This window comes from Rattus norvegicus, chromosome 1, assembly GCF_021556685.1.
Source record: "Rattus norvegicus strain SHRSP/BbbUtx chromosome 1, alternate assembly SHRSP_T2T, whole genome shotgun sequence".
NCBI classification, from domain to species: Eukaryota; Metazoa; Chordata; class Mammalia; order Rodentia; family Muridae; genus Rattus; species Rattus norvegicus.
In genome coordinates, this window is record NC_141534.1 from 259,147,655 (window position 1) to 259,172,141 (window position 24,487).

General features: G+C 40.5%; 1 protein-coding gene across 14 annotated transcripts in view; it reads right to left on the bottom strand.

The window, feature by feature from the left end:
* Positions 1 to 24,487, bottom strand: part of Nt5c2 (5'-nucleotidase, cytosolic II) — a 124,956-nt gene that overhangs the window by 38,382 nt on the left and 62,087 nt on the right. For 11 of the 14 annotated variants that reach the window (XM_087653665.1, XM_087654090.1, XM_087653622.1 and 8 more), the window contains 1 exon segment: positions 22,803 to 22,922. In XM_087653665.1, coding sequence (XP_087509791.1) covers positions 22,803 to 22,922 — 120 coding nt within the window. 14 annotated transcript variants of the gene reach the window in all.

Here is a 24,487-nt window from a genome sequence, read left to right on the forward strand (position 1 = left end):
TTTTGTCAAAATAATCGTGGCTAAAAATCTACCAAGTTGCATTTCTCATCTTTGACTTTAACTGATCACATTACCTACTCAATCAACAACACAGTTACTGGATGTGTGCCACAGTACACATCTCACTTTGTGACAATTATTATGGAATATCCTTTGGGAACAGTCAGAGCTACAAAACTTTGTACGTTCTTAAATCAGAAACTAAGACCTGCCAAGCGGGTAAATGCTCTTGTGCCAAGCACGGCGTCCTGAGCTCAGTCTGAGGAACCATCAGAGAGGAGAACCCACTCACTCAGTTGTGCTTTAACCTCTCCAAGTGCCAGCGGTGGCATGAGTTCCCACATACACACATTTGCACCCAAATGTGGACACACAATATATTAATGAAACATTTTAATTAGGAAATAATACCTTTTATGAAAAACTTCCATCAAATATCCTTTTTCTTTTCATTCAAAGCAAGTACTCTAATTCATAGAATCAGCTCCTGAGATTTCTAAGAAAGAGAGCATGACTCCTATGCCCTCCTCATTTCTGTTAGGATCTTTCTGTGAAAACCTCACCTATATTCTCAGCTTTCCTTTTCTTTCCCTAACTATGAAACGTAGGAAGAGGAATACAGAAATAAAATCTAATTTGCTGTGTAAGTAAAGCTATAATAACCAAAGGAACGACTGTGTCGTAGAGAACTAAGCCACACACAGTGAGTGCATGTCTATGCTAGGCTTTACAAATACACTACATATGTGCTGAAAGAGAAACCTTTGGCACAGGAGAAAATGTAAACCTGACCTAGCACGTCTCAGGACAGGCTTCAACAGATACTCATCTCTTAGCCTAAAACTAATGGCCATTCCCCACTGAGTTTACAAACTAAAACAAAGTGTAAGATGTTGTGTCAACTACAAGGTTTTAACGGAAAGACACGCTCACTGACCCACATATTTCAAATCAAATAAATTTACATACTTGGGAAAATCAAATTTTTCCATGAATCCCAAGACCTTTCTGCAGATCTGCCTATGCCAGTTTCCTATGAGCTTTTACTAAACTATTAACTAGTAGAATAATTCCACTATGTTCAAGAGCATGAACATATCTGTAAAAATTAAAAGCATGCTTTAAAACATGCAATTATCACCCACAACATCATGACTAAACTAGGCATGCAATTATAAAGAGAACCATAAATCCAAGCACCATCCACAGTTACCACAGATAAGCACTGTGAGCTGGCGATCTGAGGACTAACAGGAGAGAGAGCTTCGAGGAGACACACAGGAACACAGGAACTAAGCACAGATTCCAGTAAAAACACTTAACAGTATTTACCATCCTATCCCACAGCAGTAAGGCAAAAAAAGTCTGAAGAAATTCCATTCAGATACGGATATTAGCTTCAAGAACTAAAATCATTACTATAATGTGCTTTAAGAATAGGGATCTAACAGTTTCAGAGTCAACATAAACATGCAACTTACTATATTTGAAATTCTGTAAACAGCAAACTACTGGTTTGGATCTGACTATAATTTAAAGCAGAATTACCTCATCTGTCACTGGTTTCCGTTTTGCAAACTGAAACTATCTGGGTAAAGTAGTTTCTGAAGTCATATAACAAGATTCTTCTTAAAATCCCTAAAACAATTTTTTAGTGTGTGTGACGTTAGCCTAACTTCTAAAAGACTATTTAGCCTGAACCAGGCCCCTCAACACTATGTATCTTCTGAGACAGTGTGGGAAAAAACACCTCTGTGTCTAATTTAACTTGTCATTGGATATCACTGTTGCTCCACACAAATCCATTTGGAATAGAATTTCTCTGGCAATGGTGAACTGTATCTGTAACTCCTCCCTCTGCTTAGGAGTCACAGTTTCCTGGCCAAGTGCCCGACAACAGTGACTACAACAAGCGAGAGGCCAGACGCAACTGTAAAATGCTCTTGGACATCTATTTTCACTGTAAGCAGCTGCCGTTATGCATTCAAACTGCTAGCAGGAACATTCTAACTGCATCTGAGTAGGCAAATTCGAATTACGAACTATAATAAATTAGTATCGTGTCTGCAAATGTCAGCACTTAGGTTGAGGCAAGAGACCTGCCTGAGCTATAGAATGAGACAGAAACAGAAGAAAGAAAAATGCTATAAATGAAGATTGTTTGTTTTCCAAGACATGGTTTCTGTTTGGCCCTGGCTGTCTAGGAGATCACTTTGTGGACCAGGCTGGCCTCAAACTTAAAGAGATCCTCCTGCCTCTGCCTCCCAAGTGCTGGATTCAAAGGTGTGAGCCAACACCACCAGGGCAGAAATGCAGACTTTTTTATTTTTTATAGCAACTTAGCTGCTTTTTTCCAAATCTATTCCAAAAAATGTCTCTGCATTTTCTCCCACTCAAGTTTAAAGCCACATCCAATTATGTCATGTGCCTCCCTTCACATTTCCAAATGTCTTTAGAATCCATGCCTTCCACCCTGTTCCTGCTGCTAACGACTTAGCAAGGCCATAATTCTCCAGAGAACATCTCCCACCTGCCTGTCCTCACACTGACGCTGACTGCTCTGAAGCAGGGCTGCTGGACATGTGACATACAGACAATGCTCACTCATCAACGTTTCACCAACCCAGGACAGGACAGCACAGACCTCTATTACTCAGAAACTTTTAAAGCAATTTGATAGAGAAATATTTTGCTAAATATAATAATAAAAAGTACTTATAATCTCAGCACTTTTGAACAGAGAGTAGCATGAGCTACAAGTTCTCAAAAAAGGAACATGTTTCCTGTCTCTATGTAACTTGTTTTTACTATATTTTAGGAATATTTCCAATTGAAAAATATATGGGAAATAATAAAAGCTAGACCTCTCAGGGTAGCCAGAGAAATGTTGTCCTAGAGTCCAGCTCTAATCATGTTACTCTCTTGCTAAATTATCTTTAGTCAATGTTCAAAACTACTTAACTAATACATTACCAGTTCTTGAATCTTCAAGGAGTTGAAAGCCTTTTATTTTGCAAAAATCAGGCTGATCAGTATATACTATCCATACCATGCAGTCTTCCGTTATTACTTATTATTTATTAATTACTGCTTTATTAAACAAATTGTCTTTCCTAAGCATGCCCTAAGGTTTTGTTTATGCTGTTAACTATACACTGTCCACTTCTGTTATATTCAAGTTTCTCAAATACTTTCTTTGAAAAAGCCATTTGGAAGTCTGACACTTGGCTCAACTGTTAGGAGCATGTCTACCATTTCAGAACCAGAGGGCCTGAGTTCACTTCCCTATCAGACGCCTTATAACCATTTTAACTACAGCTCCAGGGAACCTGTCATGTACTCCTCTGGCCTCTGTGGGCAACTATACATGTGGTAGACATATAGACACACATGTGCACATATATACAAAACAAAGTAAATCTTTTTGTAAAGACAGAATACTGTGGGGTGAGTTACCCTGGATGGTAGTCTTTGGAGCACTGGAGGAAGTGTGAGTGAGAACATCCTGCTATGCCAAAGAGCTATGCAGTATAGAGCGCTTCTGTATTCAGACTGCTTTTCTATTGCATGGAAGAGATTTAACCAACAAATAATTCCAGAGATGTTTTATCTTGGCAACTATACATTCTACCATACACATAAAATACCAAGTAATTCTCTTACCATTTGCTTGATTATAAATTTGAGACCAAGATCTATATCTAGCCTTCCCAACACCAGACAGACACAATAGTTAATAACTGGAATTTAAACTAGAAACCTAGTACCAATGTTTGACAGAGCTTATAGAAAGAACATACTCCTGCTAATGAGTATGAGATTTCTTGTGGGAAAAAATATAATGTTCTAAAATTAAAGAACTAAGGATACCATTTGGTTGAGTCTAGCAAGCACAAGACCTTGAGGTCAATCCCTAGAAAAATGAGTGGCAAGAAGGAAAGATGAGAAGCAAAAGGGAGGAGAGAGGAGGACAGGGGAGGGAGAAAAGAGGGAAGGGAGGAAAGAGGAAGGGAGGACAGTAGTTCTTCAATCAGTGGTATCAGTTGCACAATTCTGCATACACTAAAACTACTGAATTTCATACTCTAAAAAGATATTAAAACTATGTATTTACTATATTCCAAAACAATGCCAGTTATCAACATTCTCTTAAAAATTACAGATGAGACTGTATTGGAGAACAAACCTAAGGTTTTGTACTTGCTGTACAAACAATCCACCACTGAGCTTGACTCCTATCACCTAAATGGATTCTTAAAACTTCCAAGTTCAAGGGCTGGAGAGATGGCTCAGTGGTTAAGAGCATTGACTGCTCTTCCAGAGGTCCTGAGTTCAATTCCCAGCAACCACATGGTGGCTCACAACCATCTGTAATGGGATCCGATGTCCTCTTCTGGTGTGTCTGAAGACAGTGACAATGTACTCATAGAAATAAAGTAAATAATAATTTAAAACAAAAGTGAACAAGTCTCATGTATAGACTGTGGTCTAAAATCATATTACCAGGACAGTTAATATTGCTCCCAGGTGACTAAAATCAAAAAAATAAACCAAATCTAGAATTTAACCTAAACTCTATGTGGTATTTTGTCCAATTTCAAATGAAAAAAAAAAATGTTAAACATGGGGGGGGGCGCTATGAGAACTGAAGCTAATGGGCAATGTTTATTATCTTTCCACCAAAGGCTTTGAAAGTGCTCTTTAAGGAAATTCATTTAAAATGTTGGGTGTGAGGCAGTAAGATGACTCAGCAGGTAAGGGGCCTGCGTACAAGCTCCAGAGGCTGAGCTTGATCCCCAGGATTCACATGGTAAGAGTGAATCAACTCCCACACATCTTCTGACCTCCATATACACACCAGGGTACAAGTGCATACGCACCCACAAGTTAATTAAATGTATAATAAAAGTTGCTGGGGGATACAATGTCTGATTGCTTGCCTAGCATGCAGAGAGCCCTAGCTTCCATGGGGACGGAGAGCACCCTAACAACTTTAAGGTAGAATTTACTCATTTCACAAAGACACTGGGAAAGAAGTTGGGGCAGGTTTGCTGGGCCGGAAGACAAGGACAGCCTTGGCAATCCCTTTTCAGACACGGAAAGAAAGAAACAAGTGAGACCCCACTGTATTATCTACAAAGGTGCTAAGTGTTGACAGCTGTGCATAATCCTACAACTACTACCACTATTTCCTTCAATCCACAAAGTCCATGTCCTTTCACAATACTTTCCCCAACTCCTGACCCTAAATTACCACAAACATCACTGCTTTCTTTTTTTCCTCCCCACGTATGAGTAGGTTTTGGGGGGAGGGGGGCATCAACTTCTAGGGTTTGGGTTGATTGTGTGATTTTGTTGTGCTCTATCCATAGTTCATGTGTGCATCTGTGGGGCATGCATGGGAATTGACATTAAATGTCTACGACTGCTGGCCACCTAACTTTCTGAGACACCGTCTAGCACTGAGCCTATAGCCCGTCAACCTGACAAGCTGGCTAGCCAGTGAGCTCAAGAGAACCCCTGTCCCCACCCCTACTTCGCCAGTTGCTGGGATTGCTGATAAACAACTTTCCTCCCTTGGCTTTTACAGGGATGCTGGGAATCAAACTCAGGTCTGCATGCACAATAAACACTTTAGTGATGGAGTCATCTCCCCAGCCTCTGCTCTCTGTTTGTCATTACAGGATTCACGTATTGGCTGTGTCTGCCTTCTTTTACTTAGCAGAGTACTTCTGACATTTATCCACGTTGCTGCATATATCATCATTATTTCTTTTATTCTCGAGTATCCACTGTAAAGGTATACCACAATTTGGGTTGTTTCCCGGTTGAGACTATTCTATAATGCTGTGGTGAAGCAGCATACATGAATCTCCAAGGACACGTGTTTTCCTTTTTCCTGGGCAAATATCTAAAAGTGGAATTACTAGGGTACATTTATCTTGAAAAGATACTGCCAAACATAGAACTTGCTCTTTCCTTAGCAATGCAGGGGCAGGAGACGCCAGCTGCTGTGCACGGTCAGTTTCCTGCTGTGGGGATAAGGCTGGGAAGCAGAGCCTCACATGCTAGCCAAGCATTCTGTCACTTAGACCCCCCGGTACACACACACTCCCACCAGTATTTTTAGCTTTGGCCGCTCTAACGTGCATGCAATGGCATTTCATTGTGGTTCCTGCCCAGAGTCCCTGATGAATAAGCATCTTTGCATGTGCTTATTTGGCATTTCTTGCTTTTTTCCCCTACTCAAGTGTTTTTCCTCCATTTTTAGCCTGTCTTATAGTAAGAGTTTTCATATATTTTGGATATAGGTTTGTGTGAGCATACTACATTATCAGATACAAATATAAGAATATTTCTCATACTCTGTGGCTTTCCATTTTGTTTTCTTAGTGATATCTTTCAAAAAGTAAGTTTTTGTTTTGAGGAAGTCAAATTTATCTATTTAGTCTTTTATGCTTTAACTAAGAAAATACTTTTCCTTATTTCAGGTAACATACACGTAGTTGGGGCTATAATTCATTTTGCACTGTTTAATATGTGTGTGTAGTTTGTTTAAAATGTAACATCTCAAGACTGAAGATGAAATCTTGGGTTTGCTCCCCAGCAGTGCATAAATGGGGTACAGTGGTTGCATGAGTGTCACCCCAACATTTGGGAGGTAGAAGCAGGAGGATCAGAAGTTCACGGTTATCTTCCTATCTAGCAAATCTGAAACCACTTTGAAATAATACGGTCTATAAAACAACCCTTCCACATGGACTCAGTGTTCTCAAAGGGCAGTACACAGGCGCTACATGAGGTTGCTAAAAGAATAGCACAACCTCACTTCTTCTTACACAACTTACTCTGTGTGTGTTTATGTGTACATTTGTGTGTTCATTTAACTGTGTGTGTGTGTGTGTGTGTGTGTGTGTGTGTGTGTGTGTGTGTGTGTGTGCATGAACCTATGGAAGCCAGAAGAACAACTGTACGTATAATATTGATTACTCTGGGGCTGGAGAGATGGCTCAGTGGTTAAGAACACCCGACTGTTCTTCCAGAGGTCATGAGTTCAATTCCCAGCAACCACATGGTGGCTCACAACCATCTGTAAAGAGATCCGATGCCCTTTTCTGGTGTATCTGAAGACAGCTACAGTGTACTTATATATAATAAATAAAATAAATAAAAAAAAATATTGATTACTCTGTTCTTCTTTCTCTCTCACTACTCTGGAACTCTCTGAGTGAGGTAGACTAGCTGGCCAGTGAGCCCCACAAAGGTACTTGTCTCTGAGCCCAGGGCTGGGGCACCAGGCTGCACCGCCACTCCAGGTTTTTTCACATGGGTCCTAAAGATCAAACCCAGGTTCTCCATTCTTCCAGCTCTAAACATTTTTGTAAGTAGAAAGAGTGTACTCTAAAATAATAATTTGTATGTACAACATAGTAAATCCATAAAGTACTAACATAACTATTGATAATCAAGCATTACATACTATACATAATTATATGGCTTTGATATGGCTGACAGCACAATTGACATGTTAACTCGAGAATCACCACAAAACACAAGTAAAACACCGCACATCCACCTTACATCACTAGGCAACAGGAAATTTTCGCCTCCATCACATCTTACAGGTCAGTACCATGCACGGCCTGCTTCTGTGAAGCATCCTTTCATAGCACACAAACTATTTCATAGATGTCAAAAAGTAACAGACTGATGAATATTAATGATAAAAACAGTGACTATAAGGACTCTAAACAAAGTCAAATTGGTACACAAAATTCTAACACTTGGAAAGTAGAGACAAGAGGACTAAGTGTTCAAGGCTAGCCTAAGGTACAAAATGAGTTACAATACAGCCTGGACTACCTACATGAAACTTGTTTTCAAAAAAATAGTTCCAAAGCACAAAATTTATTCACTTATTTCTAAAAATGGCTACGACTAATAAAGCTAATTGATTTTGTCCCATCAGCCGAGAGGGACAAACCTAAAGGCCATCTTACCCTTTATGGTGTCCTTTTGATTTATACTCTTTCTTTAACATCTGTTTTACCACAGGAGAAAATAAACAATAATTACCCGTCCCAATTTTTAACTTGACCTAGAAATACAGTTCATCCTAAATTGACAAACAAGGTTTCTAAATAGCCTCACATACAGGTCTAACAAATGTGCCAGCATCTGCGGTGACGCCCATCAAAAAAATGCTTTATCAAGTGCAATCTGTAACAGTGCTGGGAGTAAAAAACAAAACAAAACAGGAAGGCCTACAGAAATAGTCCTTTTGCAACTTTCACATTTGAAAGAAACCCCTCAAATTCAAATGATATCATAAAACATCAAAATACCGAATTATTTATACCCTGGTTCTTCTCTTTATTCAGTAGTAAAGTTTTAAGAACAGAAATACAACTTCAGAGAGAGCAGGAATAGAGTAGACCAATTCCTTTTACTGTGGCCATAACAAGTAATGATTCAATTTAAATAAACCGTGAGTGCAAGGCCCTGGAGCCACTTCAGAATTTCATACAGAGCCACTTCAGGCTAGAAACACCAACCAATGTGCCTGGTAGCTAACTGGTTACTTCATTAACTCACCACAAAGGTCACAAAAAGGAGACTCAATAACTCAAAGACTCTGAAACATCTGAGAAAATAATAAAAAATAAATAAAAATCAACACATCTGTTTTCCATTACAAGTGGGAGAGGAATAAGAGATTACACTGGAAGCTATTTCTGCCCCCACTGTCCAGAACCAGAGTCAGAGACTGCTTCAATCTCTCACCCTATTTTCTAAAGGTACAACTTATTTTTAAATGCCTTTAAAATCGTAAACGTCACTCAATTCTTTGTAGGCCACCACTGTTTGCTTCTAATCCTTATAAACAAAACCAAAACTGAGCTCTATAGGAGCAAAAGCAGGGCACTTCATGCTGTCTTTCAGACTAGCGCAGGACTTTACAGTACATTGTACATTAACACTATGAGCTTCGGTTGAAGTTAGCTCAGTCTGCCTCCACCTCCAAACTCAGACTGACAGGTTGCTGTTTAATCTTCCGTTTGCTCAGACAACATGTCTTTATGCAGAGAGAAACCAGAGGAAGTGGAATAAGTACACTTACCCTTCCTTGGACATCCTCAAAGACTCCTTCCTCGGGATAAGAATGCAGGATCAACAAACAAGCTGCACTGATCTCCTGAGAACTGTAGCTTATTTGTTAGTGCTGAGAACACAGGCCCTGAGAGGCCCAACAAATTCAGGCACAAAAACACCAGGCTGTATCTCAGGGAATTATATCCTCAGCTTTAAAACTTGAAACCCTACTATAAGGTGGGAAAAACTAATAGCCTGGAATGTTTAACACTGGCCAGTTAAGCATGAAGACAATCCAAATGCAAGGTTCTGTACGAGACAGGAATCACTACCGACAAACACAGAAAAAGCAAATTTACCCCCTAAAGAGGCCCTCCAACAGTACACAAACAATGTGAGCGTCACAGAACGGAGCAGCCTTAGTCGGTCAAAATCATTCCCATTTACTCAGAGCAGGAAAAGAGCAGATAAATAATTAGTTTTAATGAACAGTTCAATTACTTTCCCCTTTTAGATAATAAACAATGTAAGCTACAAGAAGGAAGTACTTCGGTGCCAGACCATTTTTCCAGAGGAAACTAAAGTATTTCTACACCAAACTTTCTTCCCCATGATTTTATTTACTATCTTTAAGAAAACACCTGTGTATACCAATTTGCCCAAAATATTCAGCTCACATGAAAGGATATTTACAGATTTTTGATATAAAGGACATATTCAGAACATTCTAAAAGTTAATGATAAATCTCAGAACAAGGTAAAGTTTGAAAGAAAAATATCTGGAACATTCCCACCTCCTGGCAAATATAATGCACAGGGTTTCTGCAACAGGGGACGAAATATGTAGATCAGAGCTAGATCTAGTGACACAGGACTGTCATGTCAGTTAGTGGGACAGCTAAGGTGAAGGTTCCTAAGCTCAAGGCCTGATTGGTCCATACTGAGGTCAGTCTGGGCAACTTAGTGAAACCTCATCTGAAAATAAAAAAGGGCAGGGGAGTTAGGTGGCAGACACCTTTAGTGCCAGTGCTCAAGAGAAAAAAAGCAGGCAGATCTCTGTGAGTTCTAGGCCAGCAAGGGCTACCACGGGGGGGGGGGGGGGGGGGGGACGGGGGACGGGGACAGACAGACAGGAATACTGAGATGGACAGTAATTCTTTAACTTAAAAACAAATAACACGTGTTCTGGGCTGGGAAGACAAATGCTTGCTTAGCGCACAAAGTCCTGCACTCACTCCCTGGCACCACATAACCAGGCATGTTGGTGTATACTATAGTCTGGCATCCAAGAAGTGAAGACAGGATATAAGAGTTCATGAACCCTGGCTACGTGTGACCCTGTCTGAAAAAAGCCAAAAGCCAGTGAGAGAGCTCAGTGACTAAAAATGCCTGCATGTATGCCTGTGACCTGAGTTCAATTTCTGGATGCACATATATGTGGAAGGAGCAAACTGACCTTCACATGCATACTGTGGCACACTTGTACACACACACAATAGCCCTTCATGATAAAAAGAACTCATCAACAGAAATAGATGGCAGCTTCCTCAAACAAATAAAGAGCAGCTATGAAAAAAAAGAGCTGAGGCCAGAGGTGGCTCTGTGGCTACAGCACTGGATGTTCTCCAGAGGACCTGGGTTAAATTCTCAGTGCCCACATAATGGTTCACAACTGTCCAGAATTCCAGTTCCAGGGGGTCCAACACCTTCCTTTTACCTCCATGAACACCAGACACATATATGATGCATAACTGTAAGCAGAACACATAAATATAAAATACATCTTATAAAAATAAAAATAAAAAACTCAAGAGCTAACTAAAGCTATCCATTCTCGCCTCACTCCAGACTATGCCATACATTCTAGTCAAAGCAGGTGAAAAGAAAGTTTAACACTAAGAAATCAACCTCTTCCTGAGGATGTCAGGTCCTCATATCTGGAAAAGGTTAACCACAACATCATCAAAGCTAACAAATAAGCTCAGGAACTGAACAATGTTTCAAACTCAAACCAATTCTAGGGTTAGAGAGGGATCAGAGACTAAACCACTGGCTGTTCTCAGAGGACTCAATCCCAGCATGCACATGGTGGCTCACAATGGTCTGTAACTCCAGTTCCAGGGAATTTGAAGCCCTCTTCTGGCCTCCTTTTGGACCAGGCACACAAGCAGCATACAGACACAAATACAAAACATGTATACATTTAAGATAACAATAATGATGATGATGATGATAATTTAATAATGATGATAATTATTTTAAAAAAATTCTTTCCCAGAGAGCATTAATGAAAAACCCAAAAACAAAATTTAAAAGGGCACTTTCTGGCTGGAGAGACAGCTCAGTCAGAGAAGCACTGACTGCTCTTCCAGAGGTCCTGACTTTAATCCCCAGCAACCACATGGTGGCTCACAACCATCTGTATTGAGATCTGATGCCCTCTTCTGGTGTGTCTGAGGACAGCCACAGTGTACTCCTACACATAAGATAAATAAATCTTTAAAAAACAAAATGAAAAAAGAGGCACTTTCATGTACTATAGCACCAGAAATAACAAAATATTTGCAAATAAATGTAACAAAACATAAGACCAAAACATTCCATGCTATAAAACACCACTGAGAGAGATTAATCACAAAAAAAACCCTTCAATGTTGTTAAAAAGTAGCAACTCCTCAAAATGATGAGTACAGAGTCAATGAAATACCAACCCTTTTATAGGAATAGACACATTTATCCTATGTAGATATAAATATGCACTATCACAACCAAATTTGAAAGAGAACACAGTTTAAAAACATTGCAATTGGGGTTGGGGATTTAGCTCAGTGGTAGAGCGCTTGCCTAGCAAGCGCAAGGCCCTGAGCTCGGTCCCCAGCTCCGAAAAAAAGAAAAAAAACAAACAAACAAACAAAAAAAAAAACATTGCAATTTCAAATCTTACTACAGAACTATGATAATCAAGATTCTGTAGTATTGACACAAGGAGAGACAAATATCAACTACACATAACTGAAAGTGCATATATGAGTCCTAAGGATGTCAAAACTGTTCAGCATGAAAATAATCTTTCCAACAGTGGTCATGGGACAACTAGATAGTCCCATGAAAAGAATTACTCTGCCTCCCTTCTTATATAATAAACAAAAGAATGTGCCTAAAATCTAAGTGTAAGCTCTACAACTGTGAGACTCAGGGCCTGGGGAAATTACTCTGTCCATACAATGACTGGCCTGTAAGCAAGCTTAAGAGCCGAGTCTGGTTCCCCAGCATCAGAGTAAAAGGCTCAAAAGCTACACCTGGAAGGACAGGCCTGAGTCCCAGCGTGGGGATCCAGGGACAGGCGACTCCTGGCACATTCTGGCCAGCTAGTCTTGCCAAATTGGTAAACTCCAAGTTCCATGCAAAGTGCTGACTCGAAAATTAAGGTAGAAAAAGAAGCAACTGAGAAAGGCACTTGATGTTGACCTCTGACCTCCATATGTACACCCACACATGAGTGTGACAAGCACACACTTATATAGACACATCACAATTTTGTACACACACACACACAAACTTACTTTTAAAAAGATCTGGCTGGCACTTCTCAAAAGGATATATATGGTCATTAAGAGCATGGATATGAAGCTGTTGTAGAGTGGCTCAGAGGTGAAGTCTGCTCTTCCAGAGGACCTGCATTTGGATCCCAGCATCTGTGCTGGGCAGCTCACAACTGCCTGTAATTCTAGCTCCATGAGACCTAACGCCCTCTCCTAGCTCCTAGTGCACCTGCATTCCCACATGCACATGAGTGTACACAGGCGTACACACAAACATGCATACACTTAAAAAATAAATCTTAAAAAAAAAAAACATAAAAATGTAAGGCGTAGTGGCTCACAACTGTAATCAGAACGCCTGGAAAGCTAAGGCTAGTTTGAAGCCAACCTGGGCTACAAAGTGAGAACATGTCTGGGTCTTGTTTCAAGCAAGGTCTCATATAATTTCAGTTGGCTTTGAACTCACAATGTAGATGAGGATGGACTTGAACTCCTGATCCTCTCTGCCTCTACTCCCAAGTGCCAAGATTACAAGAATGACCCTTCAAATCAACTGAGAACTCTTAAAAAAAAAAAGAAAGAAAGAAAGAAAAGGTAAAGGTAGATACGTCACTAAGATGGCTATTCTAGTCAACAGACAACAGCAACTGTGTAAGGAAGCAGAGAAACTAATGCTCACATACTAAAGGGTGGACTGACGAAAAATGATACACTGGCATGTACGACTTATCAGTAACGTGAACACAGTCATCATATAGCCAAGCAAATTCTACTCCTACATACATGACCAAAACAAATGTTCATATACAACTTTACACAAATGTTCTTGAGAACGTATCTTAATTTTAGGTTTTTACTGCTGTGACAAAACATCACCAAAAGCAAAAGTTTACTACTTGTCCCAGTTGGTTTCATCACTGAAGGAAGCAGGGGCAGGAACCTGGAGGACGGAACTGACGAAGCAGAGGCCACAGAGCAGCTGCTTACTGGCCTGCTCAGTTTGGTTTATCCTACATCCTAGAATGAACTGCCATTCCACAGAAATCAACTAAGGCTGCCTCTTCTCAGATGACAACAGATTGTGTGAAGTGACAGATACAGAATATTTATACAATGGAATATATTATTAGGCCAATAAAATAAGTTCTGACATGGATAAACCTTAAAAACACTCTTTTTGCTGGGCACAGTGCTACATGGCTACAATCCCAATATTTATAAGGCAGAAGCAGGAAGACCACCACAAGTCCAAGGCGAGCCTCAACCACAGACTATGAGAACCATCTCTCAAAACACACACATTCAATGAAGGTGTGTGAAAATAATGGTAATGGGACTAAAGATACAGCTCAGTTGGTGTTAAATCCCAGCACCAATAATCTAGGAGTGGTGATGGAGACCTGTAATCCCAGCCCTCAGGAGATGGATCCAGGAGAATCAGAGTTCAAGTTCATCTTCGCTGCATAAGCAGTGTGTGGGTAGTCTGGGTTATAAGACCCTATCTATTAAAAAAAGAAGGCTGAATGTTGCAGGATATTTGATCTCACTGTGAACCCAAGATTGTGTTACTACTGAAAAAAACTACTCCCACTTGTGGTGAGGCTCAGTCCTTAGCACACACCTTTAATCCCTCTGGCTGGAATACAAGCACACCCTTAGTACACACCTTTAACCCCAAAAGATGAAGGTAAAGTTAGTTTGTAGAAGGAAGCATCCACGTTTGAAAATGATGTCTAACTGAGGGGCAGACAAAGTGACAAACCAGGGAAAGTTTTGACAGAATGAGTCAGAAGTGGGATATGCCCAAATCCCATGAGAACAGACAGGAACAAGAAGCTACTTAAGAGAACAATATAGGGGTTGGGGATTTAGCTCAGTGGTAGAGCGCTTGCCTATCAAGCTCAAGGCCCTGGGTTCAGTCCCCAGCTCCGAAAAAGAGAACCAAAAAAAAAAAAGAGAGAGAGAGAGAGAGAACAATATAGAAAGAAAGGAGAGAGAAAAAAGGAAGGGGCAGTTTTACAGAGACAGTTATAGAGAGGCAGGTAGCAGAGAGAAGCAGCTAGACTCAGGTAAAGACAGAATGGGCCAAAGAATGAGCAGGAGCTAGATTGGAACAGATGGCCAGAGTTAGTGTGAGGCCAAGCAGAGCAATTCAAGAGAGGAGAGAGAGGGAGAGAGAGAAGCCAAAGTCAATGTGTCAGCTTGGAAAGGAGCTTGAGACAGAACAGCTGTATTGAACTAGTCAGTCAGGGCTTAGAAAGAAAAAGAAAGGGCAGTCTTATTCAGCAGTCTCTGAGGCTGAAAACATTCTAGGTCTAATAAGATTGTCCAGAGGCGGGCTGGAGAGATGGCTCAGCGGCTAAGAGCACCGACTGCTCTTCCAAAGGTCATGAGTTCAATTCCCAGCAACCACGTGGTGGCTCACAACCATCTGTAAAGAGATCCAATGCCCTCTTCTGGTGTGTCTGAAGACAGCAACAGTGTACTTATATATAATAAATAAATAAATCTAAAAGAAAAAAAAAAGATTGTCCAGAGGCTAGAAGCTTCCAGGACTAGACTAGGTCTGGTTAGCACACAAGGCAGTAAGCTTCAAGGATGACAATTATATCAGGGAAATAAAAGTTACTATTACAGCTGAAAAAAACAAACAAGTACTCTGCATTCTACATTTCTATGCAAAATTTATGATGTTGATTTCACAGAAGAGACAAATCCAGACTGCCAGAAGCATTCGAGGTCGGTGGGTAGAGGGTATTGAGAGGTTGGGTAACTGTTACCCAACTACATCTACTTAGGACTAAGATCTAGTGTTTCATAACATTGTAGGGTGACTATGATTTGAAATAATTTAGTATTTATTATAAATGAATGGTAGAAATCAGTCCCATGCCCCCCAACACAAAGATAAATATTTAAAGAGATAAAATGTTAATTACTCAGATTTGGTCATTATGCTTTATATATACATGTATCCAATTATCATAGAGTACCAAATAAATACAATCAACCACGTGTCTCAATTTGTTTGAAAAAAACAAAAACATTCAATGATATCTTTCAGTGGTTGAGAGAAATTAAAATTTACCAGTCTCCCCTGATAGTTGCTCTTTGCAAACCTGATATGCAAAGTGATTTCAAAAGAAATTATGAACATTTCTAAGTCTACTAGTACTAACATGCTAATACAGGTACTAAAGAATTATTTTATGAATGCCAACAAAATCATTTTTATTTTACTTCATTTAATTAACTTAAGAAGAAATCATTATTCAATGGGTTTAAATACTGTCAAGATTTTGAAGATTTAAATTCAATTTAAGTGATAATTTCAGGGCATGGGAAAATGAGCTCAGTGGTTAAGAGTACAAATCTCTCTTGCAGCAGACCCAAGTTTTGATTCCCAAAACCTGTGTAGATAAGCAGTTCACAAACACCTGTATTTCTGGCTCCAAGAGGATCTGATATCTCTGACCTCTGAGGTCACACACACACACACACACACACACACACTCTCTCTCTCTCTCTCTCTCTCTCTCTCTCTCTCTCTCTCTCTCTCTCTCACACACACACACACACACACACACACACACTCTCACACTCACTCACACACAAATCAGGGTGGGGGATAAAATAAATCTTAAACGAAAACTTCAGCTGGGCAGTTGTAGTTCACTTCTTTAGTCCTAACACTGAGGAGGCAGAAGCAGGTGGATCTCTGTGAGTTTGAGGCCAACCTGGTCTATAGATTGAGTTCTAGGACAGCCAGGGCCACACAGAGAAAACCTGTCTCAAAACTCCAAAAGAGAGGGTGGGTTTAGGAAAGAGAGAGAGAGAGAGAGAGAGAGAGAGAGAGAGAGAGAGAGAGAGAGAGAGAGAGAGAGAGAGAGAGAGAGAGAGAGAGAGAGAGAAAGAGAGAGAGAGAGAGATCAAGCAGGCAGGCAGAGAGGAAGGGAAAAAGGGAGGGAGAGAGGGAAGGAAATTTCAAGGCCAGACATGGTGCAGCCTTTAATCCCAGCACCTGGGAAGCAGAGCAGGTGAATCTCATTGAGTTTGAGGCCAGGTGTACACAGCAATCTCTAGGACAGCCAGAGTTATAGAGTGAGATCTTATCTCCAAAATAATATTAATTATTATAATTTCAGATAAATATGTAAATGTTTCTATATATTTTAAAGACAAAGAAATTGCACATTTTTCTTTTGAGATAAACTCTCATTTCTGGAAGCTATGCTGGCCTAGAATTCACAATGTAGCAAAGACTAGTCTCAAACTACTGGCAGTTATTTCTGCCTCAGACTCCTGAATGCTCAGACTATAGGTGCAAGCCATTATACTGCGCCGCCATGTTTTTAAAAGTAATGCAAAGGACTGCTTAACTACAAATTCAGAAGCTCAATTATCAAATTTCAATACAATAAAACCTACTAAATTCATTATCTATGTCCACAAAGAAAAAGCCAATTCCCTATATTAAAGAAAGTTAATGATCAGTGCTTCAAAATGATAAAGCCAAATACCTGATTCCAGCATCACAGGTACCGTCAGCGTGAAGAACTGATGAAAAATCAGACGGTTCCATTGTGGGTCTGATGACTATAAATTCTGATCAGAGCTGAACACTACTAATTCCCAGGTGTACACAGAGATGATCGTCTAATGTGCTTCTTTCAGGTACTGTGACATCTAAACGTACTGACTACCTTCTGATTACAGCATAACATTCCAATGAAGGGTTTGGCCAGACAATTATCCTCACGTCAAAAACTTCGCAATCATAACAAGGAAATGAAGGCAGAACAACAGTTACACATCCTGCGGGTCAGTTTCCTAATAATGCATCACCCTCATTTCTATGCTAAAATGCAGAACACCAGCAGGAAGCAAATGATAACCTTGGTGATGAGACAAGGAAGGAGCTAATGAACTAATCAAAGCACTTACTTCCTGGGGATGGTTACATGCTCACTGGATACGGACACTTACTGAGCAAACATCATGACCTAAGTTCACATCCCTAGCACCCACATAAAAGGCCAAACATGGCAATGTGCACCTGTAACCTCCACACTGAGGGAGGCGGAGACAGGAGGGATCACTGGGGCTTGCTTCAATGAGAGGGCCAGACTCAAAAAGGATGATGGTGGGTGTCTTGCTCCATCATTCTGTTTCACTCTTTGAGCAGGCAAAGTCCTAAGTTTGAGCCCCAGCACTGCATAAAACTGAGCATGAAGACAGAGACCTGCAATTTCAGTGCTCAAGATAGAGGCAGGAGGGTCAGGAAGTTGGCTGTTATTTCAGCTATATACCATGTTTGAAGCCAGCTTGGAATACATACGACACTGCTCAAAAATAAACACAAGCTGGGCGATGGTTTGAGCAACATTAGTCCCTGCACTTAGGAGACAGAGGCAGGCAGATCTCTGTGAGTTCGAGGCCAGCCTGGTCTACACAGTGAGTTTTAGGACAGCCAGGGCTGTTAACACGAGAAAACCTGTCTCAAAAAACAAAATAAACAAACATACAAAGGAAGAAAAGAAGGAAGGAAAATAGTAAAAACTAAATGGTTTTTATTTGTTCTGTGGAAATGTCCTCCAATCTTCTATCTTGGAAGAAAGCTTGATAGTGTGCAGGGTGTTCTAAAGATAAATGAACTATTCAATCCTGCAGGGAAGCTTAATTAGGCTCAGAGAGAAAATAACTCCAACACTTCAGGAAGTCCCTGAAACTTACCAAGCTCACTAAGGCCTTCCTTTCCTAAACATAAATAAATAAGCAGTAAGGACCACTGTTTAGATTTGGTCTATTGCTATGTATCGTAATGTTAAATTTTATACTTAAAGGCATATGAGTGACTTTTTACGTTTATAAGCTTTTGTTGTGTAAACCTTGTTCCTTGACTTAAAACTATTCGTTAAATAAAATTGGCCAGGGGTTGGGGATTTAGCTCAGTGGTAGAGCGCTTGCCTGGCAAGCGCAAGGCCCTGGGTTCGGTCCCCAGCTCTGAAAAAAAGAAAAAAGAAAAATAAAATTGGCCACAAACAATAACTGGAGAGACGGGTTTGGAGTGACCTGGAGAGAGAGAAGAGACCAGGGTAGAAAGAGGAAGAACAAGAGAGAAAAGGAAGCCGCAATGAGGGGAGATGGACCATGTGAACACATGGCCAGGAGAAACAGCAAGTATCTGGGGTACACCTCTGGGGAGCTAGCCAGTCCAGCAGTTAGAAGAGTAGACTAGGGGTTTGACAATTAAAATGCCAAAGCCAAATAAAATAACCATAGTCTAAGTCTCATTTATTTGTAAGCTAATTGGAAATAAACTTAAATCGCCTATACTACAGACCACCAAGAGAGCACACTCAAACGGCAAAGCTGCTTAAAAACAGATTCAGACAGGCTGAACAGCTGAAAGCAGCAGACAACCTCAGCTGCCAAGAACACTCTCAAAGCAGCCCAGCTGCCAAGGGGAGGCTTAGACCACAGACAGGCTGAGCAGATCTTTTCCAACCTCTGCAGCAGCCGATACACTGTACAATGAGCTCAAGATTCCCAGCTTTCAAAACCTGTCACCCATGCTGGGTGGACTTTTGGAGAGAACTGCCTTTGACTCGTTTCTGCTCCTGTAAGTAACCCCAATAAAGCCCACTGGTTCACTATGTTGGACTCTGGTGGTAGCCTTCCTTTGGTCTGTTGTCAGTTTCCTATGTGGGCTCAGTAGATACTTGTTGGTATCTCCCCAGGAATAGTGTCACACATCGTCACTTAAATACATTTTTGTTTTTCAAATTTTTGTATATTTGAGAAGGTCTCATGTAGCCTATACTGGCTGACCTTGGTAAAACTTACCTTGAACTCCTAATCTTTCCCCATAAGTGCCCTGATTACAGGTGTGTGCCACCATGCTGGGCCAATTAAATTTTGGGAGTAGAAGGAAGAGAGAATATTTGAAGCAAGGTCTCATGTCTCAAATTTTTCATCAACTAAGAAAATATTGTTTGGAAAATTAGCTCAAGATGTGTATTTTATAATGTAACAACAGTTAATGATAAAATACTGTATACTTAAAAATGGTTAAGAAATCTTTGTTCCTCTTTTTTTTCTTTTAGAGTGGGGGATGTTACTTCAGACAGGGTCTCATGCAGCCTAGGCTAGCCTTGAATTCACTACCTAGCCAAGACTGATCCTCAACTCCTGATGCTCTGTTCTTTAGCCTCTGCTAGCTTAATGAGAGAGTTTAAGTATTCTCACCACAAAACAGTTAACACACACACATGCACATCCATAAAACTCTATGTTCCTCTGCACAAACATACAAGCCCAGGCATGTGCACATGGATAGACTGGCTGGGAATCAGCCTCAGATAGTATTCCTCAGGTGTCACAACAGTTTTTGAGACAGGATTTCTCACAGATTAGCCAGCCAGAGAGATCTAAGACTCCTGTATTCACTCACCTGCCCAGTGCTGGGGTTACAGATGTGTGTCACCAGGCTCGACTTTCACCTCACCCACGGGGCTGCCTCCCCAGACTCAGTGCATACTAACTGGCTTATTTAGCCCTCCACACTATACCTATTTAAAATGTTTGAAATCATATGCATCATTTTTGTCGATTTTGGAAATAGATACATACTTTTTAAAAAGCAAATACTTGGCAAGAGTACAAGAAACCATTTTTTAAATTAAAAAGTGTTTTATTAAGACGGAGTGAAAAAGCTCAGTATTGAGAGTCCTGGGCCCAAGTCCCAGCAGAGCATTTACCTAGCATGTAGGATCACATCACACTACTCCTGCATCACACAAAAACCAACAACCCAACAAACGAAATGTGAAAATGGCTTAAACAAGGACTTCTGGACACACCTACAATACCAGCCATCAGAAGTCTCAGGTAGGAAGGTTATAAGCATAACCAAATGTGATGCACATACTGAGTCTTAACTGTAAAAAACTGTAAACCTTGAGAGATGTTTTTGTTATTACCTCCATTGTTTCATGTTACTCCTACCTTATGAAAAATGTAGGGTGTGGAACCCATCTAAATTATTACAAGAAATACCATCCTAAATGAGTCAGAAATGTGTTTCAGTTATGGCATGCAATTAGGATGCTCAGCAGATGCTGCCTGCTAGAAATGTTAGTGTTTCTCTCTCTTCACTGTGTAACCTAAGCACCGTTTCACCTCCCAAAAAGTGCTGCATCCAAATCTATCCATCCTCTGGAGCTGCAGGCTGCACATCAGATCCCCTGCCCATCCGGTATTTACATTTCAGTTCCGTAACAGTTACACTGACTACACAGCAGTCATTTTAGAATGATTTTATGGTCGAGGGTCACTATATTAAAGGGTTGCAGCATTAGAAAGGTTGAAAATCATTGCTCTAGAGCCTAAAGACTAACCAAATAGTAAGATATAAATATACAGAACACCTTCATTCAACAGAATATTTGTGCTATATATTTTTTCACTCAAGATGGGATCTCATGTAGCATAAGATGACCTTAAACTTGTGGTGTAGTTCAGGAAGATCTTGAACTTTTTATTCCTCCGTCTTTGCCTTCAGGGTAATGATGTTACAAGCATGTGCCACTATGCTCATTTGTATTATGCTAGGGATCAAACCCAGGACTTTGTGTGGCGAGGCAAGCACTCTGCCAACTGAGCCCTATCCTCAGCTTTGTTTTCTTTATACAGATAAGCATGCCCTTTTAAAGCCCAAGAGATGGCTGACTAGGTAAAACACTTAGCGGCCTGAGTCCACTCTCTGGAAACCACAGTAGGAGATCAACTCCTCAACACTGTTTTGTGACCCACTTAACACACATATTACATACACTCAAAATAATACAATAAACATTTAAAAGTTTTAAAATTCTGTTCTATACTTCTTCTATATCAACACACCACAAGGAAGGAGTCATCAATTCCCATTCTATAATTTGGAGATTTGACAGGAACCAAAAATGTTCCGCTTTTGCAGGGCTTAAGGAACAATAAATAGCGTAACACCCAGAATGCTACATAGTGACCTGCCACTAGTGAAGGATCATCAGCAAAGAATAAACCAACTGGGGTTGGGGATTTAGCTCAGTGGTAGAGCGCTTGCCTAGGAAGTACAAGGCCCTGGGTTTGGTCCCCAGCTCTGAAAAAAAGAACCAAAAAAAAAAAAAAAAAAAAAAAAGAATAAACCAACTACTAACCAGGCTACACGTCCACTCTTTTCTGTGTAGACTGCCAAGGTCAGAAATATGTAACACTTCTCTAATAAATACTAACACTGTGAACAAACTGTTATTCTGTATTTTGCGTTTTTATCTCTTTGAGACAATGACTTATATAGGTCAAGCTGGCCCTGAACTCAATACCCTCCTGCCTCTACTCCCCATGTGCTGACATTGCAAGTATGTACACCTGGGTTGAGTAAACAGAGTTTTAAATTCTATCTAAAAGTTCTTAATCAGTTTATAGCAAGCAGCAGGTAAGTACTTCATCCTCATATGGCTGGTAACCTGAGTTAATCGCAGAATCGCAGAACCCACATAAAGATGGACGGGGAGAACGGAAGTCACGCAGTTGTCCTCTAACTTCTACACGAACACTGGCATGGCCACAAGCATGCATGCACACACATGCAAATACATCATCATCATAAATAAGGTTTAAAAAATAATCTCAGTGTCAGCTAGCCATGGTAGTACCTGTTGTCCTGGCTACCTGGAAGGAACTGAAGGAACACTAAGCCTGTGCATTCAAGGCCAGCCTAAGTGAACAGCAGACCTCATTTTAAAAGAAAGAAACCTAGATGTAATGGTGCACATCTATAATCATAGCACTTGAAAAACTGACGCAGAAGGACCCTCAGGAGTTCAATACCAGCAAGGTCTACATGAAACTAGCAAGAAGAAAGGTAAAAACACATTTTAATCCAATTAACTAGGTGCAATTTTCTAGCAAATTCAGACTTTCTTCAGGACTTTTACTAGAAGCTATAGGATGTGTACCGGTGTGCTACAGTTAGAAGCCTTAATGTCATTTGATTTGAATTAGAAGCTAGCTATATGCTCTGTGATAAATTACTTAACGCCTTTATATATTAATTCCATCAGCTTCAGAATAAGAGTAGAAGTGTACACTCCCTAGAGGTGTTCTAAGGAGAACTCATCTTACCGGTGATAGGCTTCTCGACGGTACTTTTTCAGGGCATGCTTATCCATGTTAGCAGGCACATCTGCTGCGTTCTGTAAGCGGTCACTCCAGGAAGTCATCATTTTATTTGTAGGATGAATTCTAGAGAAGAAAACCAACAATTTAGTGGTTTGATTTTGGCACCCATATACTGATACACCATTTAAAAAATCTTTTTTAAACTGCTGCTGTTAAGATGTGTGTCCCTCACCGCATTAGGAACAACATCAGGGACAGAGGGGACAGCTAAGTATCTGTGCATAAGTACTTTGATTCCTAGGCTATTCTTAGATCTCACTTTCCTTGAAGTTTTCACTTGTATTATTTTGTTCTGTTTTGCTTTTAACTACTGTTAGAGATCAAAAGCAGAGCCTCACATAACCAAGCAAGCATTCTACAACTGAGCTACACTTTTATTATTCTGAGCATGCTAATATCATGACGGTAAGCCAATTCTAAATAAAACAAATGTGTAGTTGTTAAAAATATGGCAATATTCACATAAGAAAGCAAAGTTGTAGCTGTGTCCTCCAGGTTGGATGTAACAAACTGCCTTCATGAATCACTGAAGATTCAGTGTCTCTCCCACTGAAGACTATCAAGGGATCAGGCCTACTGACACTCCTTCACGGAGGGAAGACTTGGGGGCTGCACAAAATCCACCATTCCTCAAGATCATATACGAGATTATGTAAAGGGTTGAGATTCCTCAGTGGCACAGATGTTTTGTTGAGTAGTTCCCACTGTACATAAAACTTTACAATGGTATGGCTGCCTGAAAGCCCCTCATGAGACCAGAGAGGTCACAGGCCCTAGCGTAGGACCGACATACTATTATTTCTGCTAAATGGACACACCAAGCCAACTCCTGATGACTTATATTCAGATTAGTGCATCTCTTTTTTTTTTCCGGAGCTGGGGACCGAACCCAGGGCCTTGCGCTTCCTAGGCAAGCGCTCTACCACTGAGCTAAATCCCCAACCCCCAAGTGCATCTCTTAACAATCTTCATCCGGCACAATTCACAGGGTGGGACCAGAGGCAGCTCCATAGAAAAGCAACTGCTGGGAACATTTATGGACCTGGGTTCAATCCCAACATCATGAAAAATCAATTTTTTCATTGTAGTTAAGTCATGAGCACCAGCTTTTTGCCCCACCCCTTTTCTTTTTGGTGCCAGATTGAACCTTGCTATGCCATATGAAGCCCTCTCCTATGACTTCCTTCCATTTGTCTCATTGCTTTATCCACAGATGTTTATAGCATTTGCCTCAGCATATACAATAAATTGTCAAAACCAACACTCAAAATATTTGTTATCACAGAGGCTGGTGAGAGGGCTCAGTGGTGGAGAGTAACTGACTACAGTCCCAGCGCCCACACCAGGCAGCTCACTACCACCTGCATCCACTTTAGAGGATGTGATGCTGTCTTGACCTGCACATACAACACACACACACACACACACACACACACACACACACACACACACACACACAATGTTTTAAGAATCTACATACCAAAGAGATGGCCAAGAAATTTCAAAAAGGGTAAGGCTGGGAACAGTACACATATTTTTGCATATCACATTTCTAAATGCCAAGAATGCCTTTGATCAGTATCTCAGTGTCTGTCTCTCTTTCTCTCAACTATCGGCCTCATGAAATT